Here is a 13,617-nt window from a genome sequence, read left to right as displayed (position 1 = left end):
AGGAAGTTATTAAAGAATTCTAAGCAAGAAAAACAAGGGCCTGAACTAAGGTAACTACAGTGGGGATAGTGAAGAAAATATAGATTACAGAGATATTTAAAAGATGTTAGAGATAGGGCAAAATGATGAAATAATTTCAAGTGTCTTCTAAGTTTCTAGTTTGAGCAACAGGATGGATGTTTGTGCTGTTCTCTGAGACCAATATAGTGAAGGTCTGATAAGTTCAGGTTTAGACATACTCAGTTTGAGATACCTATGGGACAAGGTGAAAATGATGAGAAGGAAGTTGACTATGGATCTTGAAGTCAAGAATGAAGTCTGGATTGAAGGAATCCTTACTTGACAGTAACCATCATATAGAGTAGTACTGTCTAACAGAATAATGTAAGCCACATATACAATTATAAAGTAAAAATAAATGGATATTAATTTTAATATTTTATTTACCTCAATATAACCAAAATATTTTTCAACATATTACCAATAATTATTAATGTGATATTATACATGCTAAGTCCTTAAAATCTGATGTGTATTTTACATGTAAAGCACATCTGTGAATCTGAATGCCTTTTTTTATCACAAATACTTAATTTATATATAAATTTCATAAAATTTAGTTGAAAAATAGATTCATATACTCAAATTATTCCAGTTTTCTAATAACTGAAAGAAAATAATATTTTCCAAGAAAATAATTACATCCATAATGAAAAAAATCCCATTCATCTTTTTAAAAAGAATTGATTTGCCTTCAGAGCAAAAGCATACCAATTTGAAGACTGTATTTGTCTAAGTAAATTCGATTAATTTTGGGTCAGCTCAGTACTGTTAACATCGAATTCAGAATTATGGAATAAATTTAAAAGCAAATTAATCAATAAATAAAACATTTTTCAAATTTTCTTACAGTTTACATAGTAAATTACATAACAATGTCAAATACAGTTAAAAGTTTGTGCATACGGACTCATATTAGAAAAATGTGTGGAATTATTTATATTTATTTTTAAAAGTTTCTATTTCAAAATAAATTTTAGTGCTTGTCTAAGTAGGACACAAATAGGCTTTTTCTTTTCCTTGCAGCTTCAAATTTAGATCACTGGGGAGATCTAATTTAGATTCAATGGGGAGAAAACCACCATTTACTCTTTTTTCTTTTAACTTTTTTTTAAAGTAAGTTGTCTAACATGGGGCTTGAATCCATGACCCCCCGATCAAGAGTCACATGCTCTGCCAACTGAGCCAGTCAGGTGCCTCCACCATTTTCTCTTTTTAAGTATTAAATATTTGGCTAGCATTTTTTTGTTGTTAAAGACAATCCTGAACTAGTGTTAACATTACAGTAAGTTTTTACTTCCACAATTCAACCAACTGGCAGAGTACATAAGATCACTAAATTCATTCTTCTAATTCTTTCAGCAATCCTTTAAGCTGATGTTGATTCATAGTGTTTGCACTCATACAATGAATATTTAACTGTATCCATGACACCTTTCATGGAGACCATTTCAGAAAATTGACAACTATCTTCAAAATGTATCATATAGGTAGAATGAACAATAAGGGAAATGTCTCATCTAAAAATTTCAATAAAGTATGACATTTTACCTAACCTGGCTGGAGTACCATTTACTGTGATAGAAGTAATTTTTTTCTCATCTAGTTGAAACTCCTGTGACAAATGTAAAAGATTAAAAAATAGCTACACAGGGGCACCTGGCTGGCTCAGTCAATAGAGGAAGCAACTCTTGATCTTGAGATTGTGAATTCAAGCCCCACATTGGGCACAGAGCTTAAAAACAAAACAAAACAAAACAAAAAGCTACACAAGGGTCATTTTTTTAGGCCACAAATTCAAACTATTGCTTCATAAACGTTTAAGTCCTGTAAGACAAAATGCACTCCAAGTTTCACCTGAGTTGCATCTATTACATAACTCATCCAAAAAAAAGGAATTTTTCAGATTTTAAATCAATTTATCTTTTATATGTAAGAAAGGTCTCGTATTCTATACACAAGTTTGGTTACTTAACTAAGGACTCTGCACTTTCCTAATAAAACATTTTTTAGGCTTTACCTCATAATTTTCTAACACTTTCTATTACTAAATATTTCACTATCTATCCATCTAAAACCAGTTCTATTTCATGTAAAAATTTAAGCTGTTTTATAGCTAGCCAAACTTACAAGCTCAACTCGTTTAAAAATTGATAAAAAAATTTTTTGTTCAACATTTAATTCTGATTTCAAGTAGCTAAATTTCAATTCTTTTTTGACTTTGAAAGATTTCATTCAGTCATTCTGCATTTGCTGAAACAGTCTCAATATTACCCAGTCTACTGTCTTTGTTAAGTAACAGCTTGTTTTCCTCTGCCCACAGCCACTGCAATTACCTTTCATCATGAAATCTGTAACGTACCTTCTTCCATCTTGTTTACTGTTCCAGTTGTAGTACTAGCTTCTGCATCTCTACTTCTTTTTCAGTATGCCTTCATTTTAAATTTAAAAATGTGTTCATATTCATGTCTAAACTAGAAAAATAATTACAATTAAAATAGGTATTTCAATCTAATTACCAGTATGATTTATATAAGTATCACTAGTTCCTGTTGTCTATATAAAATACTCAGATAAAAATGCTATGTTATATCAATTCATAGAAAAAAAGTTATGTGCACTGAATCTGTTGACACCAATTCAGTGATGTGTTTTTATGTAATACTAGACATGACACATGAGTCTGACAGGCACGCTACAAGAATCATAAGCAAGGTAACAAATGTATTTCTAAAAGTTGAGTTTTTAAAATATTTTACACTTTTTTATATTTAATTGAAATTAAAAATTTGCTTAGTCCTACTGAGCTCATTTCAAGTGCTTAATAGCCACACGTGCTAGAGATTACTGTATTAGCACAGATACAGAAATGAGAAAGAGCCAAAAGGTTTGCAATTTTTATTTCATTTTGCATCCATATTATTTCTAGGGCTTAGAACTTGACTGGGTTGTTATTCTTTTGCATCTTAAGTAAAAAGTAAGACAGCAAAAGTGGAAATGGCTGGGTGTTCTGTACAGAATATATATCATGGCCCTCTAGCAGACGTGGGCTAATCTCTAACTATGTAACTCCTAAAAACAATCAACTTTAGCTTTTTGGAGAATGCCTTTTAAACATGTTAATAAAAGTTTAACAATTGACTTTCAAAGAATTTTTTATGTATAAGAGATGCATAGCACACAATTTACAAATGATAAAAACATATACAATACCCTTTATTGTAAGTTCCATATAGCCAACTGATTCTCACAGAAGGCTTTAGCTGATTTTTGCCTAACTCTTTTATCTGTAGCCAACCTATGGTTACAATTTGACCAGGACGTTACAAATGGAGTTGCATCCCAATCTGCTAACTCCTTCCCCAATAAATTTATTGTCATTAAATCTGATATGTGATCTACTGTTAAGCTATTTCTCACCCTTGTACAAATTATATTCATTAAATTGAAACCTCTTTCAGCTTCAGCATTATTGATTGCAATAGTGTTAACTATCTTTTTAGCTTTTTGTATAGCTATAGGAATTGAAACATTGTTTGATTTTATATTATCATGTACAAATTCTCGAAAATCATTCAAATCAATTTCGTATTTTAAAATTTCACATAGATGAAATAATTTTTTTTCACCAGCTATCCATGGTGAAGTTATTTCTTCATAAGGCCATGTAGAAGGTTCTAGCAAGTCAAAATAATTAAAAATACTTTCGTCATGGTTTCTGTCAGATAAAAGACGTAAATGCATGTGTTCAATTATATTTTCTAGTAACATACTCCTTGGAAGAGCATTAAATTCATTGTTTTTATTAAATGGAATATCTTTAAACTTATCTGACTTAATCAAACCCTCAATTTGAGACTCATGCTTTCCAGTACTGATTTTTAAATTTTCCAAAGCTCTTATGGTGCGTTTGATCAATTTTTGTGCTTTGTGAATGTTAGTTGATCTTGACTGTAATGCAGTTGAAAGTAGTGAAAATTCTTCAAGAATGTCAATCATTAAAGCAAGGTCTTGTAAGAAATTAATGTTAGATAATCTCTTTGCCAAACCAGAACAAGAATGAGAAAAATGCATATATAATACAGGATATGCATGCCATACAGCAGTAGTAGCTTGTAAACTACATGCTGTCCATCTTGGTCCCATTACCCGGCCAATTTTAACAATTTCAATTTCAAGATCTTTAGCTACATTTTCTAAAAGCTTGTTTTGATTTTTATTAGACTGGTGATAAATGGAATAAATTTTATCAAGAAATAGTTTAAAATGATTAACTTGTTTTATTTCAGATATTGAATCATCAAGTGACAACTGTAATCGATAATTTAAACAGTTCCAAATAATGATTTTAGGAAAATATTCTAACAACTTTGTAGCTACTCCAGACTTTCTTCCCAGCATTGTATTAGCACCATCAGAACAAAATGCAATTAAATTTGCTTTCAAATATTCATTAGTAAACCCACAATCATTTAAAGTATTCAATAACGTATTGACAATAAACTCTGCTGTGGCGGAGACCAATTCTTTTAAAGCAACGAACAACATAACTGGTGCGGGAGCCGACTGAACTGTGCATTGGAGATAAATCACTAGAGTGCTTTTCTTTGAAACTGTAGATGCCTCATCAATTATGATGCAGATTTTGGCATTCTCTTCTATCATATTCTTAAATATCTTCATTTTAATTTCTTTTGCAATATGTTCTGCTATTCTTCTTGCACTGTATCGTGTATTTAAACAGCTGACCTCTCCATTTTTCTCTTGTAATTCTATTGCCCCCTCAATATCAGACAAAGGTCTATTATGTTTTACTAAACTATAAACTGTATTGAAAACTTTTATGGTAGCATCAATATTTTTATTTTTTTTTTTATGCACTAAATTAGAAATTGAGTCATTAACGGATTCCTTCAACAGATCCTGAATTTTACCATGGGCTTTAGAAACATCGTGTTCCCTAATTTTTTTCCGCAGAGAAGCTTGTCTAGTAGTTTTATTACTGCCATTAGGGGTTACTAAATATGCAATCCATTCCTTGGACACATGGACATGCTTTTCTGCTTTTGATCCCAAATGCCGAACTGTTGAACAATCCTTACATCCTAATTTACCTTCTTTTATTTCAAGCCATTTGTACTGTTCTGTAAACATAAATGCTTGTTTTTCATTCCAACAATCTGGAAGCACAAGATTATCTGTTTCTTCCTTTGATGAACATGATGGATTTTCTTCAATGACTGGTTTTTCAACATATTTGAAATTTGATTCCTCTGACTTAGACAGTCCACAATGATTTCTGTTATCATTTCTTTCTGTGTCTGTTTTCACCTTCTTCACATTTAAAAAATGCAAAAAATCTCCCTGTCGTTTTGGCATTTTAGGGAACAGAATCTGAAAAATAATTTTACATATATAAGTCAAGTTCACGATAACACTTTTTAAGAGTTGATATAAAAGTTTCTGTTAATGGGGGCGGCTGGCTTAGTTAGTTAAGCGTTGATTCTTGATTTCGGCTCAAGTCATGATCTCATAGCTCATGAGTTCAAGCCCTGAGTGGGGGCTCTGTGCTGACAGTGTGAAGCCTGCTTGGGATTCTGTCTCTTTCTCCACCCCTCCCCTGCTCACATGGTCTCTTTCAAAATAAATAAACTTAAAAAAAATTAAATAAAATAACCTGAAGGTGCCTGGGTGGCTCAGTCAGTTAAGTGGCCAGCTCTTGATTTCAGATCAGGTCATGATCTCATGGTCTGTGAGTTCGAGCCCTGTGTCGAGCTCTGCGCTGAGTGTGGAGCTTGCTTGGGATCCTCTCTCTCCACCCCTCCCCCACTTTCTGTGTGTGTGTGTGTGTGTCTCAAAAATAAATATAAATAATAATAAAAACTTACAGGGTGCCTGAGTGGCTCAGTTGGTTAGGTGCCAGACTCTTGGTATAGGCTCAGGTCATGATCTCGTGGTTTTATGAGTTCAAGCCCTGCAATGGGCTCTCCATGGGCAGCGTGGAGCCTGCCTGGGATTCTCTCTCCCTTCCTCTCTCTGTCCCTTCCCTGCTTGTGCTGTCTCTGTTTCTCTCAAATAAATAAACTAAAAAAAAAAACAAAAAACAAAACCCCCAAAAAAAAACTTTAAAAAAGAAAAAAGAGAAAGCACTCTAGGTTGAAGTAACAGAGCCCTATATCTAAAAAACCAAAAATAACCTCATTAAAAAAATTTGTTAATGATTTTAGAAATAAATTTTAAATTACTTACCTTGCCTTTCAGTCTGTACCTATAACTTCAATACGACTTGCTATTTGTTGAAAAATTCACTACCATGTTGTTTTCTTAAGTTTATTTATTGTTTATTTTTTAGTAATCCCTATACCCAGTGCGGGGCTCAAACTGACAACCCTGAGATCAAGTCACATGCTCCTCCAACTGAGCCAGCCAGGCACCCCAGTTTTCAAAATTTTATAACCAATAATGTCATGAAATCTGACTACAAATGTTTATCATCCAACAAAGAAGCTGCTCATATGATTTAAAAACGAGTATAGTTCCAATATGAAAAGTGGTTAACGTTTTCATTTAACGAATAAGGTAAAAAGTGAAAAAAATGAAGATTTATATCAGAGCTCCACTCAGTCACCAATGATATCAACATCTTTGTTGAATCAAAGGAGAGTTTTCAAATAATGCAAGTTTTCCTCAATTGTTCATATTACATACAGTTTAGTAATTTACATTTTTTGGCTTACTCTACATTAACATTTTATCCATCACTTTCTGAAGTTCAGATAATCAATAAATAATTAATCAAGCCCCAATTTTGAGTTTGCTGATTACCGTGGTGTAAATACTCCAATCATGTTGCAGGAGGAGTATGCAATATGGAGTTGTAAAATATTTCTATCATACAGATACAACAGACGTAAATAAATAAAGATATGAGGAGTTTTGAGTATTTACTACCTTAAATGTAGTAATTTATTTCCTTGTAGGTTTATACACTTTAGTTTTTAATAACGGCTATGTTTAACAAATCAGCTCATAAAACTCCTGAAAATCTAACCATCAGTTCTTGCAAGCCAGTTCAAGCCACCTCTAACACATTTTGCACTTGATGACAGAACTGAAAAACCACAGATATAATGTACTTACATCACTATGATAGATGCTAGACTCTTCATCATCACCACAGACCAGATCAATGTATTCAAGAACAGGTTTTGATGGTCCTTCCTAAAAAAGGATTGAGCAAATTCACAAGTCATGAAAACCATTCAAACCAAACTTGCATTTACAATCAATAGGTTTTTGTTGTTGTTGTTGTTGGAATTAGCAAGAATTCCTCCAGAGAGGAAGTCTTGTAGGTGGAACAGAATAATCAGAAACAAAAGCAGCACATGAAAGACTCAGAGGAGATGAAGAAGTAACGATGACAAAACCCAAAGAAAAACTAAATCTACATAGAGGAATAAAACCATGTGGATTCCTTTGAAAATGGGAAGAGTACAGGGATGGTATTAAAAAGACAGAGACAGACTTCATGGTAGTGTATTTTTTAAATGTATGACTTTCAATAATCTTTTAGTTATCTAAGCTCAAAATCGCATAGTTCTTCAATAGCTCTGCTTTATCTTCCACATCCTACACAAGCAAACATGAAGCCCTGATTTTCTCAATTCTTTCTTTACATACATACTACCTGCAACACACATGAGGCCTTAAATACCTGGCTCAAAAACCTAGATTTTATTCTATAGGTAAATGAATCAATCAATAGTGTTGAGATAGGAACAACAATTAGAGCTCTGTTTCAAGATGAGGAAAGTATGAAGTGTGGGAAGACTAGTAACAAGATAATCCAGACAAATAGTAATGTAGTACTGAAATAGAGTGAAGACCAACAATGAGGAAGTACAGTCTTCTGTATATATATTACAGTAAAATTTATAACAAAGGGCTCTTTTTGTACCCCCAAATTTCTATCATTCCTTTCTTTCAGGATATTGTGTTTTTTTAGCTGCACATACATATATATTTATATGGCAGAACACAAAGGAGATGCTCTAATGCAGAATGAAGGCTGGAAAGAAATTTATATGAAAAGACTAAGGAATCCATACTAGAATACATCAAGTGGTAACATACTTTTTTTTTTTATGTTTATTTTTGACAGATTGCAAGCGGGGGAGGGGCTGAGAGAGAGGGGGACAGAGGATCCAAAGCTTGAATGTGGGCCTTGAACTCATCAACTGTGAGATCATGACCTGGGCAGAAAGACACTTAACTGACTGAGCCACCCAGGCACCCCAGTAACATACTTCTTGATAAAAGATATAAAAGGAACACAAAAAAATGTTCTTTTTGTATCTGAAGAATCCTCAAGCAGAGAACCATACCCAGCAGCATTTCATCTTTACTAGATGGTAATACAAAAAACATGAAGAAATAAGCACATCCTGGTGGAGCCCAGCACAGAATGGGGTTACAAAGGGAAGTAAATTCTGTTTCTGAATGTATTTTATTTAATTTTATTATTTTTATTTAAAGAGTTTTTTAAGAGCTTATTTATTTATTTTGAGAGAGAGAACGTGCACACAAGCAGGGGACAGGCAGAATGAGACAGAGAATCCCAAGCAGGCTCAATATTGTCAGCACAGAGCCTAACTTGGGGCTCAATCTCATGAACCGTGAGATCATGACCTGAGCTGAGATTAAGAGTCGGACACCTAACCTACTGAGCCACCCAGGTGCCCCTCTGAATGTATTTTAAAGTAGAATTAAATTAAAAAATAAAGTAGAATTAAAGTATCATTGTTTTGTGTGTGTGTGTGTGTGTGTAACCATTTAAAAGCAACAGAAATATTTTTACCCTCTTTTTTCTTAGATTTTAATGTTATTTATTTTGAGAGAGAGAGAGAGTGTGTGAGCAGAGGAGAGGGGCCTAGGAAGAGAGAGAATCCTAAACAAGCTCCATGCCACCAGCGCAGAGCCCAACATGGGGCTCAAACCATGAACCACATGATCATGACCTGAGCCAAAATCATGAGCTGGACATTCAACCAACCAAGCCACCCACGCATCCCTACTCTCCTTTCTGATACTGCAATTCTACTTAGATCCACATAAGCATACTTCCAAAATACTGCCAGGAATGATATTGTGAATATCACAATAAAGTGGGTCAAATGAATTTTTTGGTTTCCCAGTGCACATAAAAGTTATGTCTATATTATACTGTAGTCTTTTAAGTGTGCAATAGTGTTATGTCTAAAAAATACATACACAGCTTAATTAAAAAATACTTTATTGCTAAAAAATGCTAAACATCATTTGATCTTTCAATGATTTATCACTGATCACAGATCACAACAAAATAATGATGAAAAAGCTTGAAATACTGTGAAAATTACTGAACCATGACAAAGACACAAGAGTGAGCAGATGTTATTGGGAAATTGTGCCAACCGACTTGCTTGACACAGGGTTGCCACAAACCTTCAACTTGTAAAAACCACAGCATTTGTGAGGTGCAATAAAACATGGTATGCCTATATAATTCACTTCTCCTTATGGAGCTGTCAAATATTTGATCAATTTTTGGAAACAAGGCCAAATGATAAGAGGTTCTATCAAGTTGGAGGTACAAAACTCTGGATGCAAAGATACAGGGGCGCCTGGGTGGCTCAGCTGGTTGAGCGTCCGACTTCGGCTCAGATCGTGATCTCACAGCTCGTGAGTTCGAGCTCCACGTCGGGCTCTGTGCGACAGCTCAGAGCCTGGAGCCTGTTTCGGATTCTGTGTCTCCCTCTCGCTCTGTCCCAACTCACTTGCATTCTGTCTCTGTCTCTCTCAAAAATAAACATTAAAAAAAAAATTTTTTTTAAAAAGACACAAAAGATTCTCTGTATTTAAAATTAAATTTAAATTAAGAGTTTTAAACCTCAGTAAGCAACTCAATCAGATAGCAACTCAGTAAGAATTTAGAATATAATACTTTAATCCACAGAGTGTTACATAAACCTGTACCTATTCATTTTTCCAACCTTAACTTTGTAGAGTCCTTCCATTTCTCAAAGGCACGTGTCATATAACATCTATGCCACTCCTAGTTCTGGCTGCACAAAATATCATGAAGATCATGTCCCATTCGCTTTGATTTTTATACCACAGTCAGGAGGAACCAAAATTATTTTTCCTGAAGACCCATGAAATACTCTTTCCAAATACTTTTCAGTACAAAAACAGACACTGTGGCTCTTCAATTTTCATAGTTACATCATTTACTCCACAACACAGGGAAGGCAGAGTTAGCATATAACCTCTCTTTGTACCCCCAAATTTATAAAGTACCAAGTATCAAAAAAAGGGGGAGTACCATGTGTACAATTAATGGGCAAGAATGTCACAGAAATAATCTTGTAAAGAATTTCTTTTTTTTTTTTTTTTAATTAATTTTTTTTTTCAACGTTTATTTATTTTTGGGACAGAGAGAGACAGAGCATGAACGGGGGAGGGGCAGAGAGAGAGGGAGACACAGAATCGGAAACAGGCTCCAGGCTCTGAGCCATCAGCCCAGAGCCTGACGCGGGGCTCGAACTCACGGACCGCGAGATTGTGACCTGGCTGAAGTCGGACGCTTAACCGACTGCGCCACCCAGGCGCCCCTCTTGTAAAGAATTTCTATATGACCCTATAAGAAACAACATGTTAACAACGTTTAAAGATGAGATTTTATTTGATTTAAAAAACAATTTATGAAAAAAAAGTGTGGTTTATCAGGTTGCCCTAAATCTATAGCAATTCAAGAACAAACATACATTAAACAGGCACTCATTTAAAAAAAAAATTATACACCTTTCACAGCAAACCTCAAGTAATTACTGGTTTGGACAAGTTTTTAGGTAGCTAAGATACCACTTTAAGCTGAGCCTTTGCAACTCTTGACAGTTTTGGGTGAAAATCATCTCCAAATACGTCATAACCCCCACTCTGCCTAAACCAAGGCTTTACAAACTGTGGTTCAGAGATTCATATGTCCTTTCATCTTTCCAAAACGAAGACTCCTAGGTCCCACCTACAAATTCTGAGTCAGTGGGTATGGAAGGGTGAGGCCCCGGAATCCGCACATGTACGCTTGGTAATGCTTAAAGACCACTGACCCGAAGGGACGAAATTCTGAAAACTATGTGTGTTCCTCGTGATGCAGGGATCTCCACATGAACATCAACTCCTGCACTATGCTGTAACAAACACCATGATCTCACAGGTCAGGGAAGTCTTCAAGCTAGTCGCCTTCATGTTATGCAGCTACATAACGCTCAGATTTTGAGTTCTTGCAAGCCTTCTTGTTCTCTGTCTCCTTCCTCATCATCACCTGTCCTCTCTCCCTCGCCTGCATCGTCATCTGTTACAGGACAACCTTGTCCCTCTTGGAAACACGCCTAGACTAAGCATTAAAACAGCGCTAAGTAAACGCACGAGAAGCGTGATGGAGTGAGCACCACGGACTTTCGGCAGTGGCAGTCTTTGTGACGGCTACTGCAGCTGCTCAGAGGCCTCTTTGGGTAAATTTCCTAATCCTACGCCACGCTCCCCGGTGTCTAGTACCTATCAGACGTTCATACACAGCTGCTCAATGAGGAGTGGACAGGTGCAGTACAATCACATAATGGCTTACCACGCGCAGTCTTGGAACTCTAGGAAAAACCCGAATGTCGTTGCTACTTACACTAACAAACTGAATGTCATCTTCATTTTCATCCGTTGTTGACTCAGATGCCTCGGGCCCAGCTGGAGGGACAGATTCTATTATCTATAAAAATAAGCCAAAACACGCTTATCTATACAGCCACGTACTTGGTGGAAGAGACTTTCCCAAAAGGAACGAAAAAGAAAGAGCTTTTTAAAACAACGAGCTCTTGAGGAAACCTAACAGCACAACTGCATGCAAATCCGACTAAAAACAGAACTCCATGGAGTCGCGTTCTGCCTCTGCAGACGCCGAGCCATGGGGAGCGGACGCCGAAAACGACTCCCCAGCCCCTGCGAATTCCCCTATCTGCTCAAGGAGGAGGGATGCACGCTCACCGCCGAAGAGCGATCCTGTCTCAAAATGTCGCTCTCGCGGGCAGAGCGGCGACAACAGGGAGCACCGGGGGCGGCAGGGCGGCCATTGTTACCGCTGGGTCGTCGTTCGGACCCGACCAGGCCCGAACGCTGGGCTCGGCCCGAGACGCCGAGGCTTTCGCCCCGCGGGCGCACAGGAGACCGCACACTCAACAAAACACAAAGCCCTTTCGCGGCGCGGCTGAGAACGCCGCGGCCCGACGCTCCACCACTCACCTCCGACCCCGGGTCTCCCATTATCTCCGAAGGCCTAACTGACAGCACCACCGCTGCTGCGATCGCCGCCGCCACGACTTCCCTTCCCGCCCAGCACCGCTTCGCGCCGCCGTTACCCGCCCGTGCGTGGACGGCGCCGCCGCCGCCGCCGCCATCGACGCCACCGACGCCGCGGGCGGAAAGTGGTGCGAAACCGCTTTAAAAGGAGGAGCGGCCGGCTCTGGCCCGCTATCCCCCGGAGTCTCTTTCGCACAGTCCCGGCCTGCCTTCTCCGCGCCGCGCAGGAACCTGGGAGTTGTAGTTCTAGTGCCGCCCGAGACCGTCCCGCGTATATTTGAAAAGTGGAAAGGAACTCTGAGATGTGGCGGTTGCGTTCCTCTAGGCTTTTACGGTACCAAAGTAGTATTAATAGATGGCTTTTCTTTCTTAATCTGTCTCCCTCTCCCCACCTTTCTTCTACTTTTTAATTTTTTTCTTCTCCTCCTCCTCTTTCAATACAAATATCGTTCTAGATAATTTAGATCAGTAGTGTTAAAATGCTCTTTCGTTGTTTGCTCAGATACTTCCTTACTAAATAGTGGCCAACTTTTTTGTTTTCAGTATTTACACATTAACGAATGTGAACAGATACAGTTTATGAAAACATGTGTTAACCGAGAATATACTTTTAAAGCTTTTCCTCCTAGCCCTATCAGACCAAGATCACCTAACCTATCTGTGGTCCCACAAAATCCCCTTTATGATTTTGACAGTGGTCTACAATGCGTGAGGTCACACAGCAGAGGAACTAAGGCATCTCACAAGACAAAGCAATAGAGTAATTAGCAAATTTTTAGGAAGGTAGAGGTAGATGAAATTTAAATGAAACAGTATTTTGATAGGTTCAAAGCCAGTTAGGGCTGTGTGTAAGAGTTCAACGTCACGTCTGGACTACAATTTGGATCCAGAGTCCTGTTAACTTAAAAAGTACAAAATTAACATACATACTAATTGTTGTCCCAGAACCCTCTTATCTGTAGCCTTGCACTTGGTTTGATATGTGGCTTGTTCTCTGTGTGTCAGTGACTAGCCAAGGAAGGGCTATTTCATTCTTACTGATAGATTTTCAAACAACAATGTTGTTACTCTACCAGTTTGGGAACAAATTTTCTCATTGTGTAAATAAGATAGTAGTAGTCACCAAGGTCACCTTGATTCTACAAGTGCAGTATTTCTTTGGGAGAAATA

At 36.9% G+C, this 13,617-nt stretch overlaps 1 protein-coding gene across 3 annotated transcripts; it reads right to left on the bottom strand.

Annotated features, from left to right (window-relative positions):
• Nucleotides 1-425: 425 nt before the first annotated feature.
• Nucleotides 426-12,870, bottom strand: KIAA1586 (KIAA1586 ortholog). 3 transcript variants are annotated; one of them, XM_045498627.1, is made up of 4 exons: nucleotides 12,391-12,870; nucleotides 11,777-11,860; nucleotides 7,201-7,281; nucleotides 426-5,454 (listed from the first exon to the last, which is right to left on the bottom strand). In XM_045498627.1, the coding sequence occupies exons 1-4, from the start codon at nucleotides 12,409-12,411 to the stop codon at nucleotides 3,277-3,279; spliced, it is 2,364 nt and encodes a 787-aa protein (XP_045354583.1). In that variant the 5' UTR covers nucleotides 12,412-12,870; the 3' UTR covers nucleotides 426-3,276. The 3 variants fall into 3 exon arrangements, with proteins under 3 accessions (XP_045354583.1, XP_045354584.1, XP_045354585.1); XM_045498628.1 differs by lacking the exon at nucleotides 12,391-12,870 and adding an exon at nucleotides 12,136-12,197 and having other exon boundaries at nucleotides 2,944-5,454; XM_045498629.1 differs by lacking the exons at nucleotides 7,201-7,281; nucleotides 11,777-11,860; nucleotides 12,391-12,870 and adding an exon at nucleotides 5,949-5,994 and having other exon boundaries at nucleotides 2,944-5,454.
• Between the last annotated feature and the right edge of the window lie 747 nt (nucleotides 12,871-13,617).

The sequence above is a fragment of the Leopardus geoffroyi genome, chromosome B2, assembly GCF_018350155.1.
Source record: "Leopardus geoffroyi isolate Oge1 chromosome B2, O.geoffroyi_Oge1_pat1.0, whole genome shotgun sequence".
Taxonomy (NCBI): Eukaryota; Metazoa; Chordata; class Mammalia; order Carnivora; family Felidae; genus Leopardus; species Leopardus geoffroyi.
Note: the sequence above shows the minus strand (reverse complement) of the source record. Positions and strands in the feature narration are given on the sequence as shown.

Coding starts and splice junctions, on each gene's coding strand:
- KIAA1586 (XM_045498627.1), bottom strand. CDS start 12,411: ATGGGAGACCCGGGGTCGGAG. Junction 11,861..12,390: donor TGGGAGACCCGGGGTCGGAG/GTGAGTGGTGGA, acceptor TTATTTTTATAG/ATAATAGAATCTGTCCCTCC. Junction 7,282..11,776: donor ATGACATTCAGTTTGTTAGT/GTAAGTAGCAAC, acceptor ATCCTTTTTTAG/GAAGGACCATCAAAACCTGT.